This window comes from Trachypithecus francoisi, unplaced genomic scaffold (genome assembly GCF_009764315.1).
Source record: "Trachypithecus francoisi isolate TF-2019V2 unplaced genomic scaffold, Tfra_2.0 Lachesis_group17, whole genome shotgun sequence".
Classification (NCBI taxonomy): Eukaryota; Metazoa; Chordata; class Mammalia; order Primates; family Cercopithecidae; genus Trachypithecus; species Trachypithecus francoisi.
Window position 1 is genome coordinate 19,313,369 of NW_022681462.1, and position 12,346 is coordinate 19,325,714.

Consider the following 12,346-nt stretch of genomic DNA (forward strand, 5'->3'; position numbering starts at 1 on the left):
AAGGCTCTAAACAGTCTGTTGAATTCTAGTCCTCCGCCTGGCAGGAAGGAAAATTAGCAGTTTTTCGTGTTGTAGTTTGGGCTGAAATCCAGTAGATGGCGCCTGAGAGCAATGGGCGGTAGCTAGGCTCTCATTCTGCCACCTGGCTCCTTTGTTTATCCAGGCCTTTGAGGCCGTGCTCTGTGGTGCAAGGATGAGAGGGGTAACCCCTCACCAGGTCCCCTCCTGGGTCTTGGGGGGAAGGACCCCTGATCACTGGCACTGTGGCCGCGACTTTTTGTTGTTGTTAGGTGTTCCAGGTCGTGGGGCTCCTTCAGGCAGAGGTCCAGCAGGGAGACTGGCCCCACCCTTACTGGACCAGCTCTGCGGAGGGAGGCACGCCTAGGTTCCACACCAGCCCACGAACCTGTGCGGCTCACCCCTCTCTGAGAGTTTTCTGAGAGTTTGGGCTCCTCTTCTGCTGAAGCACCGGGCCCAGTTCCGCACTCCGGAGCCACAGACCGTAGCCCTGGAACGTCCGAATCTGCTCACAGCTCCCTCCCCTGGACCCTGGGATCTGTGTGCACTGGGGGAATCCAAACAGCTCCCAGGCTGCCGGAATGCACTCAAGTGGAGCAAAGCACCCAGGGTGAGCAGCTGAGGCTGCACTGTGTACACACTCCTGTGGAGTGGCTGGGCAGGAATCCTGGGAGGGACTGGCAGGCAGGTGGGCCTGCGGGACAGATATGCCCTAATCCCACGGGGAAGCCCTTCTTCTCCCATTCTGGTGGTTATATGGGGCCAGAGCCTCTCAGAGGGAGACAAGGAGCCCTGGGGGATGAGTGCTCCCGCGGAGCTGTCTCACAGACAAAGCCTCCAGCTCCGTGCCTGCTGAAGCCCTTTCTCCATCTAATCTCTAGTGAGAGTCCCATGTCATCTCAAACGCGAAGGCCGGGTGTCTCTGCAGCTAGAATCCCAGAGGTCTGCCGCAAGAGAATACATTGTTGTTAAAGTAATTCCTCTTTGCCCTGAATTTGCATTCAGCCGACCGTTCATGTGTGACTCAGCTTCACGATCTGAAATTTGTACACAATGTGCAATTTATTTGAAACATAGGAAGTTGCTTTTCTGCTATATATTGACTTGGCATTTCTAGTTACGTTTTCACTCCTGTTACGATCTTCAGTATGGTGCATCTTTTCCTGGGTGTTAGGTGCTCATTCCTCTCTCCCTTTCTCCTTTCTCACTCCAGGACAACACATATTATAATAATGTTTACTCGGGTTTATATTATAATAATAATATTAATAATAATAATAATAATGTTTACTGCTTCGGTGAGTTAAAAGACATTTTAACTCATATGAATGGCCCTAAAAGCCTTCACCTGAGCATTCAAGTTGTTTGATAAGGGTATGCCATGTCCCTCCCCTGGCCAGGTCAATGCCACCACCATGTGAGCCTCTGCTCTACCCAGTTGCCCCCATATATTTGGATGGTTAGACGGGAAGCCGATCCAGATGGCAGATGCAGAAATGGAAGTTCGACCCCAGCTGACTAGTCCGCATGTGACCCAGTGGTATTATCTGGGAATTTTCACACATTATGCACATTATTTAAAATTCTGGCAATTTTATTTCTTCTATATAGTGACATAGACATTGCTTGTATTCCCTTAGCTGCTTTCAAAAAACAACAAACACCAAAAAAATCTGTAAATACAGCATTTATGTTTTCTGACTGAATCTCAAAATTAGTTGGGGCATTGGGAAAGAATTTAATTTGACTTTTGAGTGTAAACCAAGTATGGATTTCTTTGAAAAGATAAAACAAGAGGGCTGATCATCCTAAACATGAATGTCTGCACAGATTGAAATTCCCAAGATGCCCGGGAACCCAGTCTTTGCACAGTCTCTAGCACCGACATTATCTGGAAAAGGGGAAATTTTTCAAAGAAAGAGCATTAAAAAACATATTATTGGAATTATCAGAATAATAACATATTTGCTTAAATAAAACTGACAACTTTTGGAAGTGCTGGTTGGCTCAATCCCAGTGATATTATGCCATTCTGTATCAATGGCATACCTATGTGCCTTTATTTGCTTTATGAATGAGTACTTAAAATTTTTTTCTGGGCAGTAGATGTATAATAAACATGAACTCTTCTTTATCTACCTTCCACTACTCTGAGAAATTTCCTTTGTTGTGTTCATCATCAGCTGGCCCGACCTCTTTCACTCTGGCTGCTCTGCCATGTTTAGAAACTTTGTATAAAAATGACAGTAATATCTGCAGTGGCATATGTTACCAAGATGAATCAGGGTTTTTACTCCCTGTCTGTAGGTTCACTTTGCCTTCTCTTTCCTGCACCAATTCTATTCTAGATGCTGAGAGCATTTCTTAGTGACTTCCTTCTTATTATCTTCCAAAAGATGCTATTCTAAGGGCCCAGAAGACTTTTTGCTACTTGAAATTCTTACATATGAAAGTAAACAAGAATCGAGTAGTTTTTCATTGGCACCCAGGAATCCTTTATTCCATCCTCTCTTTTCACTTGTCAGCTTCTTCACTAGATTATATGTTCCTTGGAGACAGTTTAATTCATTTCTGTATTCCTAACATTTAGCACAATTTACACACATGGCATGTAATGAATTCCCAAAACAAACTGAACTAAGTACTGTTTCCATTTATTTGCATTTCACATGGCACCCAGCAGAGCACCTGGCACATAGTAGCTTTCAGAAAATATTTGGTGAATGAATGACTTATTGGTACTCACGTGTGTTTTCAACCACTTCCCCCTTATACAAGGGCATATGTTTGCAGAGTTTCTCAATGGGTGACCCAAGCAGGAACCAATCGATGTCTGTGATCAGAGACTCCAGAGGGTTGTACTTGACCCAGATGTATTTGTTGGAGAATATGTTGTCCAGAGTCTAGATCGGTATAACAGAAAACAACATAAAATAAATTGACAAAAATTGGTGTACCTTATTCTAAATTGTGATGATTTTTCTGTTTCAGATTATTAAACAGAAAAAAGTTAGGGATCTCAAGGCATCATCTCTTTTTGAGCACTCTATCAGTGAAGTAGCCTCATTAGTAATTACCAGTGTTATTTTACCTCTGGTGGCAATGAAGCCCAAAGAAGGTAAGTCCCATGTCAAAGGTGGCACCTATAAGAAGTTGTGGAGGGAGACTTAAACCTTGGGTCTCTAGCTGAAGTGCAGTGTTTGTATATATTCACTATACTGTATTATTTCTTTGCATCTTTGTGTCATTGAATATTAGAACTTCTCTTATTATTCTTCCAATCACCATTTCTCATAGCCCTGCTCTGAGAAGATAAGCTGATCAGTCCTTGCTATGTCACTGGAATTTATTATAAGTTCTTGTATTTAGGACTATGTGGTAGAAATCAAGCTGAGATTTGCTCCTGCTCTTAAAAAATAATAAAATAAAAGTTAAAACACTTTAATAATTTTAATAAGTTGAGTATCATATTTATGGTAAGGCATGATAGTATGATCTTCTCCCTCACTCTCTTCATTTCTCCATAAATACCAGTATTGCCTGGCTTAAGAATAGAGAATACTCAAGAGTGCCCCAGAATTACCTGTTTCTCATAGATGTATCGTTGAAGATTGTTCAGAGGAGGGGTGTTCTGAAGGTCCATCTTCAGGATAAAGCAGGCTCTTCGGGAGAGCACCCTGGATGCAATGTAGCCCTGAGGCAGCAAGAGTACAGTTACTGATCCTCCCCAGGTCCCTGAATCTGAACTTGGTGAAGATGATGTCTGAACCTTGGAAGAAAGACTTGAATATATGATGGGATTGCTTTCCAACCTGCAATCAACTTTATCCACTTGACTTATTTTACATAATGTTTTCATTTTTCTTCTCGTCATTTCTACCCCTTTGAAATTTGTGCAAACTCACGACTGTATTCTGCTTTTCATGTTATGGAACCAGGGTCTGCAATTGAGGTTTGAAAGATTGAGAAGAAGCACTTCTCTGTCTCTTTCTATTATTATTATTATTATTAGAGACTGATGCTCACTCTGTTGCCCAGCTGGAGTGCAGTGGTGCAATCTCAGTTCACTGAAGCCTCCACCTCCCTGGTTCAAGCGACTCTCCTGCCTCAGCCTCTAGAGTAGCTGGGACTATAGGTGTGCACTACCACACCCAGCTAATTTTGTGTGTTTAGTAGAGATGGAGTTTTACCATGCTAGCCAGGCTGGTCTCGAACTCCTGATCTCAAGTGATCCACCCACCTTGGGCTCCCAAAGTGCTGAGATTACAGGCGTAAGCTCCTGCATCTGGCCTCTTTCCATTAATTTTATTCTGCCTCCTCCCCAATTTGGGATATATAGAATATTCTTTAGAACTGTGCTGTCCAATATGATAGTTATTAGCTGTATGCCACTATCTAAATTTAAATTCAAATTGGATAAAATTTAAAATGAACTTCTTCCGTTACACATTTTGAGAACTCAATAACCACAAGGGCTGGTGGTTTCCCTATTGGAAATGCAAATCTAGAATACTTCCAGCACTGCAGAAAGTTCTATTAGACAGTGCTGCTTTAGAAACTCTCATAAGCATACCCACACTCATGCACCCCCACACACATGTCTCATCTATCTTCTCCTCATTTACCATATTTTCTTCCTATCCAGTCTTCTTCATCCCTTCTCCACCTCAAACCCAAGCTGGCTGGATAGAGATGGGTTGGAATAAGGTGGGATTGAGAGAGCAATGGAGGGTGAAGACCCTGGGGCCAGAAGGGACCTAAGCCCACTGAGTCTTCACCTGGAGTGAAAATTGTCTCTAGAGAGTTCCAAATAATGATATACCCTAGAAAGCTATATCTAATAGAAATCTTTCTGGTTCCTACTTTTCAATTCTCACAAATTGTGGGTTCCTAAAATTCAAAAATAGACAGAGGCTGAGCCTGGTGATAATGGAAGAAGCTTAAAGCAAGTCCTCACTACTCTATTTTTTTTTAAGACAGCTTTGGGATTTCCATGACAGTTGCTTAAAAACAATTTCAGTGCCACTTCCTTTTAAACCACATCTTCTAATGACTCTATACTTTCAAATGTGCCATTGAACTGCCAACACCAATGGAAAAGAGGAATGTGAAGACATTTCTGGAAGAAAAGGGACAGAGAGCATGTTCAAAAGTCTAGTGAGATGAGCTGGAACCTACTTATATCCATAGTGCGTATCTCGGAACCTGGGTAGAAGCAGGTTCACAATTGGTTGGTGGAACAAATGGAAAACAAATGAATAAATAAATGATGAAGGATAAGTTTTCAGAGCAGATTTCTGTGACTTATTGTTAATGCCAGTATCTAACACTTGAAAATAGTTTAGTGCTTTTAGTTAGCAAACTTTTCTTTTTTACAGAAAAAGTGCGATTTATTGCCTATCCTATGTACATAATTAAATGTGTACAGTTGCTCTGGATTTCTGCTATGTTGTGATTGCTTTTTGATTGTTCTTTTTATTTATTTATTTATTTATTTTTGAGACAGGATCTCGTTCTGTCACCCAGGCTGGAGTGCAGTGGTGTAATCTCAGCTCACTGCAGCCTTAACTTCCTGGGCTCCAGCAATCCTCCCACCTCAGCCTCCCAAGTAGGTGGGACCACAGGCATGCACTATCACACCCAGCTAATTTTTGTATTTTTGGTAGAGATGAGATCTCGCCATATTGCCCAGGCCAGTCTCCAACTCCTGGGCTCAAGAGATCCTCTTGCCTCAGACTCCCTAGGTGCTGGGATTACAGGCATGAGCCACTGTGCCCGTCCAAGTGTTCTTTTTCTGCATGATGTTCTGTGTTAGAAGCACTATTCATTCATTTATTCATTCAACAAATGTGTTTGAGTGTCTGCATGCCGGGCTTTGCTTTGAACTTTGGTTACTCTTCTCTGCACTTTCTGAGCCTGTAGTGGGATAATAGCATCACTCTTCCAGTTTCTACAAGCAAATGCCTATGTTTCCTGTCATATGTTTTTCTTCAAAATGGTTTTGTTTTTTAACCAATTGCTTGATTATTTAAAGAGAAAAGTGAAAGTGAGGAATTCTTAAAGAATTACAAGGTTAAATCTAAGAATTCAAGTATGTATGATGCCATACAGATAGATAGATAGATAGATAGATAGATAGATAGATAGATAGATCTCTCTGCTCTTTAGAAAACTAGTCCTGAAGAATATGAAAATTCATTTGCTGCTTACATGTTTATAGTCAAAAATTGTGGTAGAAGAGCATGACCCTGCATGGATGTTGACAATGGCAGTGTTTTTTTCATTGTCAATCGTCACTGTCTCCTGAACATTGTCACCGTGGCTGCTTGGGCTGATGATGTTAAAAACCTAGATTGAAAAGAAAGACAAAAAGGTTTTCCATAAATCTTATACATTTGAAAGGCAACTCTTTCAACATAAAATTAAGCATCTGCCTGCTATGAACAAGGGATTAAAAATTAAAACTTTCCACTGGGGTCCCAATCCAAAAGCTTGTGATGCCATAAGAATGCAAAGCTTTTCCTTAGAGTTTACTGTACTGTATATGGGAGACGCAGTGATATCACAGGAGAAATGAGACTGACTAAATTTTAAAGCAATGGCTTACATTTGCGAAGGTATTGTGGTTGGAAAGGAATAGCCAAGCTCATTGTTTCCATTATTGTTTATTTCTGAGATTCCATCCCAAATAAGGTATATGGCTTCTCTACCGTCTTTCAGGCTCTCTTGTACCTTCCTTTTCCTCTCCCAACATCTCTAAGAGATAAAGCCCATAGGAAACCAACTCACCTCATATCCATGAGATTGCATCCCAAAGATGGTCAGCGCCACCAGAAATGCCACCTGAAAAACAGACCCACCACATCCATTCTCTATAGGGTAGTCATTGAGGGTGGGGACAGGAGAGAACACTGGACGGGAAAGGCACAGATATTCCAGAAAATGTACACCTAGAGACAGTGATAGCACTCCCTTTCCAAAGTGTGAAGCATACACATTCACTCATTTGACAGGCGTTTGTTGAGTTCATTCTATTTGCCAGGCACATGGTTCTACATTTGCCACCTAATTCCAAACTCTTTCTAGCATTATCACCATCTAGGAGAACTTGGGGCAGGTGAGCAGTGAAGGACTCATTTTACTATGGAAATACCCTGGTATGAGTCACGCTGGCTTTGGATGACAGTGGTCAAATTGTGTCCTCTTGTAAAAAAACAAAACAAAACAAAACACCAAAAACAAAAACTTTAATCCCTTGAGACTGAGAGGGTAATACAGATTTAAAATGAATCATGGGTGATAAAGACACAACAGGTTTCTAAGGGAAACTATGAAAATAGAATGCTTGAGAGCACAATTAACTTTTGAGGCTGACATCAAGGAAAACTCCCGTATTCTCCTACAACCCACGCCTTAGTGATACTATCATACAAGTGCTGGGCTCACAGGTCGTGAGCCGACATTGAGGCAGTTCTGATGTTTTGCTGTAGTTCTGTAGGAGTCTGCTCCAACGTGCTAACCCAGGTTTTGTGCCCTCTCTTCTGAACATCAGTGAACTGTACTGTCACTGAAAACTACATCAGTGCAGAGTTGACTGCACTGTCATTGAAAACTACTGATGAAAGGAGTCTTGGGGAAGGGGGATATTTTTAAGAACTGTCAGTGGGACTTTCCTACTTCCCTTTCCAATCCACCCTTAATATTTCTCTTCTGGGGACTGGGAGTAGAGCATCTAACAAAGACCTGTGTGCAGATATTCAACCTTCCATAGGGATACATCTTCTCTTACCACAGACCAGCTCTAACAACATATGATACTCCTGTATAGTCTATTTAATGAGTCTAAAATAGTGGTTTGAACAAGTAGTCGAAGGGCTAAACCACTTTAATGGTATGATTAGAGAGAGCTTGGGGAGTGTCCTCTGCCCCCAAATGATCTCCCATCCAACACTGTGGTTAATGCACCATGGTTATATAATAATTTTGTGCTTCAGGGTTAGGTCTCAATTTGGGAAATCAAGACAGCCCTGAGAGAGGGAGCTCTTTAAGCTGACAATCTTTAACACTTCAGAAAGAGGTACTTAACATTTTGCTTTCCCCCTTAGCAACTGAATGAGAAGAAAGGTCAGAGACTGGGGGAGCGAGTTCCATTCTAGGTCAGAACATAGCCCGCTGTCCATGGGGCACTGCAATGTGGAACTATGGAGGCTGGGATCAGATGGAGGAGTGGAGTGGCCATAGAAGGAACGTTTTGTCCCAAGGGAGAATTTAGTCATAACGGGAGGCCATTGAAGACATTCTGGCTGCTTAAGTTTGCCATGATTGCGCCTGCAAGTGGAGATGAAGATGGATAAATTACATTCTAAATCCCACATTTATGGGCTTGGGAAAATCACAGTCCTCTGACTCTCAGTCTCCTTATCTGTAAAATGGGGAGAATACTACTCAGCTCATAGGGTTGTTGCAATGAATGGATGAAATTATTCACGTGAAATGCTTAGTCTAAGGCTTAGTATGCATTTGAGAAATAAGAGGTACTATTATTACTACTACTGATATTATTTTTAAATTACAACTTCTCTCTTAGCTAGCAAATGTAGTTGTTTTAAATAGCCCAAATTCCCTATGAAGCTCATAATAAAGGATTATTACCAAACATCCTCCAAATCAAAATTATCTAGAAATTTCTTTGTATTTTTTGTATGTTCTTTTAAGTAAACATCTCAAAACAGGCAAAGGACAGAAAAAGTCAGACTTATTCAACACTATTTCTGCCAAAGGTATCATTCATTCAATCACAGAAGCTTAGAAGCATGCACAGTATCTGTCTAAGACTCCCAAAATCCATGGCATATTGTATACGAGCATTGTCTGCAAGCAGTCACCACAACAGTGTTAAGAAGTAGAAACAAATACTCACAAGGATTTTCATTTTGCCTGGGAGAGGAAGGTGCTGGAGTAAGTAAAGCTGCCCCGTGCAGGTTCTATCCTTTATATGGGCTTGAAGATGTGGATATCTCTTTTTCAAATGATCACTTTGGAAAAGACCATGTCTATATCTCTGGCACACCCCAGCAAACTCCTTTATCAGAATTGAAATCCAACCACATACCTGATATCAATGAAATTCATTAGTCAGTCATGAAAATTCACCACTTGGTCACTCTGTAAATATTCCCTGCTATCTGTACTATGCTGCACTTGAGATTTTAATTTCCACCCTTTAAAAATATCGCATGATGCTTGTTCTATGCATACATTTTGTAGGTCTATAAGGACAAATTCCTAGCATCTCCTCCTAAAGGAAGAGTGCTTCCTTAAGGTCTGAGTTGGGCTCCAACTCGATGTCTTTTCACCACTGTTCTGCTGGCTGAATTCTTCCACAGAGGGAACGGATATGAGACTGGATGCCAAGACAGTGGCAGGGGAGGTCTGCTTGGAGAACAAACAGTCTAGGACTTTCTTCATTCTTCCCTTTAGATTTGGTGTCACTTTCCAGAAATTCATGAGGAACAAGACCCAGAAGGCATTCTCCCCCATTATCAGGGTTAACCAAATTTTTACATTAAGCTTCGCCCAAAACTGTAAGTTAGAGAGGTCTAGTTATCTTGCAGAATGTTGAGAAATTCTCAGATTGAAAAAAACAAGAGAGAATAAAGTTTAATTTGTGTAATTTTTTTGTAACATGACAACTAGAAATGGCTAGTTAATGTCAGGGTATAATCGTGAACACAGGAAGGGAAATTTAAAAACAAAACAAACAACAACAACAAACAGTAAATTGTGGCTGGGTGCAGTGGCTCATGCCTGTAATCCCAGCAATTTGGGAGACCAAGCTGGGCAGATCACCTGAGGTCAGAAGTTTGAGACCAGCCTGGACCACATGGTGAAACCCCGTCTATACTGAAAATACAAAAAAATTAGCCAGGCGTGATGGTGCCCACCTGTATTCCCAGCTACTCGGGAGGCAGAGGCAGGAGAATTGCTTGAACCCGGGAGGCAGAGGTTGCAGTGAGCCGAGATCATGCCACTGCACTCCAGCCTGGGTGACAGAGCAAGATTCCATCTCAAAACAAAAACAAAAAACCCAGTAAAATGTAAAATATTGAGAATCACCACCGTAAGCAAAGAGATAACATAAATAAGCAAAGAGATAACATAAATAATGTACCGACATCAGGTAATCCGCCTGCCTCGGCCTCTCAAAGTGCTGGGATTACAGGCATGAGCCACCATGCCTGGCCTGATATTTTTATACATCATTTCACCTAAAGTTGTAGTTTCCATGAACCTATTCATGATATTAAGTGAGGACTTACTATAATCTAATATATTGTATACTAAAAATGAAAAACCATGTGTTCATCTTGATAGGTACAGCAAATCATTTGACAAAATTCAACATACACTCAAGATAATAACTCTCAGAAACCTAGAAGTAGAAAGGAATGTCCTCACTCTAAGAAAGAACACCTATGAAATACCTTGAGTTAACATCATCCTTAAAAATTCACAAACAGAAAATTCATAAATTGGAGCTCAGTAAAGTAAAAACTTTTGCTCTCCCAAAGACAGTCAAAAATATAAAAATAAGAGGCAGACTGGGAAAAAATACTTGTAAAATACATATCTGATATGTACATCTGATAAAGAATTTATATCTAGAATATATGTGTAACTCCCATATTCAATAAGAAAGCATACATTCAAATTTTAAAAACAGTCAAAGATTTGAAAAGATGGTTTACCAAAGAAGATATACAGATGGCAAATAGGTGCTTAAAAAGATGCTCAGCATCACTGGTAATTAGGGAAATGCAAATTAAAACCATGATGTGATGCCACTATACACCAATTAGAATGACTAAAACAACAAATAAGCAAACAAAACAAAACAAAATTGAAAAGTCCAAGCATTGTCAAAGAGCAGAGCAACTAGAATAATCATGCATTGCTGGCGGGAATGCAAGATGGTAAACCACTTTGGAAAACAATTTGGTAATTCATCATAAAGTTAAATATAATTATCGTATGACCTAGGGATCCCACTTCTAGGTATTTACCAAAGAGAAATGAAAATATATGGGCCCTTTAGAATCTGTACATGAATATTTGCAGTGGGTTTCCCTGTAATTGCCCAAAACTGGAAACAATCCAAATGCCTTTCAAATGAACTGTTATGTGAATCTCAGTGCATTATGCTGAGTGACACTCTTGTCACCTATACACAACAGTAAGCACAATCCAACTCCTACCAAGACTAACATAAAACTTCATGCAAAATGCCTATTCACCTCAGTTTCTATCACCCAATAGGTTGTATCCAACTTTCAATAAAAAATAAGTCATGCTAAAAGCCAAAACAATTTAAAAACTGTCTGAAGAGACAAAGCAAGCAACAGAACCAGACTCATATATGGCAGGATGTTGAAATGATCAAATAGGGAATTTAAAAATAACTATGACTACAATGCTAAGAGCACTAATGGAAAAAGTAGCCAGGCATTGTGGTGGGCACCTGTTATCCCAGATACTCAGGAGGCTGAGGCAGGAGAATCACTTAAACCCGGGAAGTGGAGGTTGCAGTGAGCCAAGATTGCACCATTGTACTCCAGCCTGGGCAACAAAAGTGAAACTCTGTTGAAAGAAAGAAAGAGAGAAAGAGAGATAGAGAGAGTGAGAGAGAGAGAGAGGAAGGAAGGAAGGAAGGAAATTAAGGAAGGAAGGAAAGAAGGAAGGAAGGAAGGAATTAAGGAAGGAAGGAAAGAAGGAAGGAAGAAGGAAGGAAGGAAGGAAGGAAGGAAGGAAGGAAGGAAGAAGGAAATTAAGGAAAGAAGGAAATTAAGGAAGGAAGGAAGAAAATTAAGGAAGGAAGGAAATTAAGGAAGGAAGGAAGGAAGGAAGGAGACTCACAGCCTAATAGATATCCAGAGATTCCATCATATATCATCTCTATATACATTCTATTTCAAGGTGAGTCATGAAATTCTAAATAATAAAGTACATTTACATTTCTAAAAAGTATATACTTATTTATATACTTTCCTTTCTATGTGCTTGATGGTCCTTTATGAAAAAGCTAAATCAAATTGAAAGGTGTGTCAATTATGAAAAAGTTAAGTGACTACGTTTTTAGGGAAACACCCATGGCCACTACCTAAAATATTAATTTACTGGGAGGAGCTCAAGGCTATTTAAACGTGTGGGTGTGGAAAAGAGAAAAGAACCTTCAGACATGCAGGGAAGTATTGGGCCAAAGAGAAAGGGAAGTTTCAAGTGGCAATTGGTGACGATTAAATCCCTGTAATATCTTGGTCTCAGTGTGTAG

The 12,346-nt window shown here is 40.5% G+C and overlaps 1 protein-coding gene across 1 annotated transcript; it reads right to left on the minus strand.

Moving 5' to 3' along the window:
• Positions 1-1,690: 1,690 nt before the first annotated feature.
• GKN2 (gastrokine 2) lies at positions 1,691-9,114 on the minus strand. The gene is made up of 6 exons (XM_033176786.1): positions 8,939-9,114; positions 6,808-6,861; positions 6,229-6,366; positions 3,602-3,712; positions 2,765-2,921; positions 1,691-1,909 (listed from the first exon to the last, which is right to left on the minus strand). The coding sequence occupies exons 1-6, from the start codon at positions 8,948-8,950 to the stop codon at positions 1,827-1,829; spliced, it is 555 nt and encodes a 184-aa protein (XP_033032677.1). The 5' UTR covers positions 8,951-9,114; the 3' UTR covers positions 1,691-1,826.
• Positions 9,115-12,346: the final 3,232 nt, after the last annotated feature.

Coding starts and splice junctions, on each gene's coding strand:
- GKN2 (XM_033176786.1), bottom strand. Junction 6,367..6,807: donor TGCAATCTCATGGATATGAG/GTGAGTTGGTTT, acceptor TTTTCAATCTAG/GTTTTTAACATCATCAGCCC. Junction 1,910..2,764: donor GGAAGTGGTTGAAAACACAC/GTGAGTACCAAT, acceptor CCCCTTTTCCAG/ATAATGTCGGTGCTAGAGAC.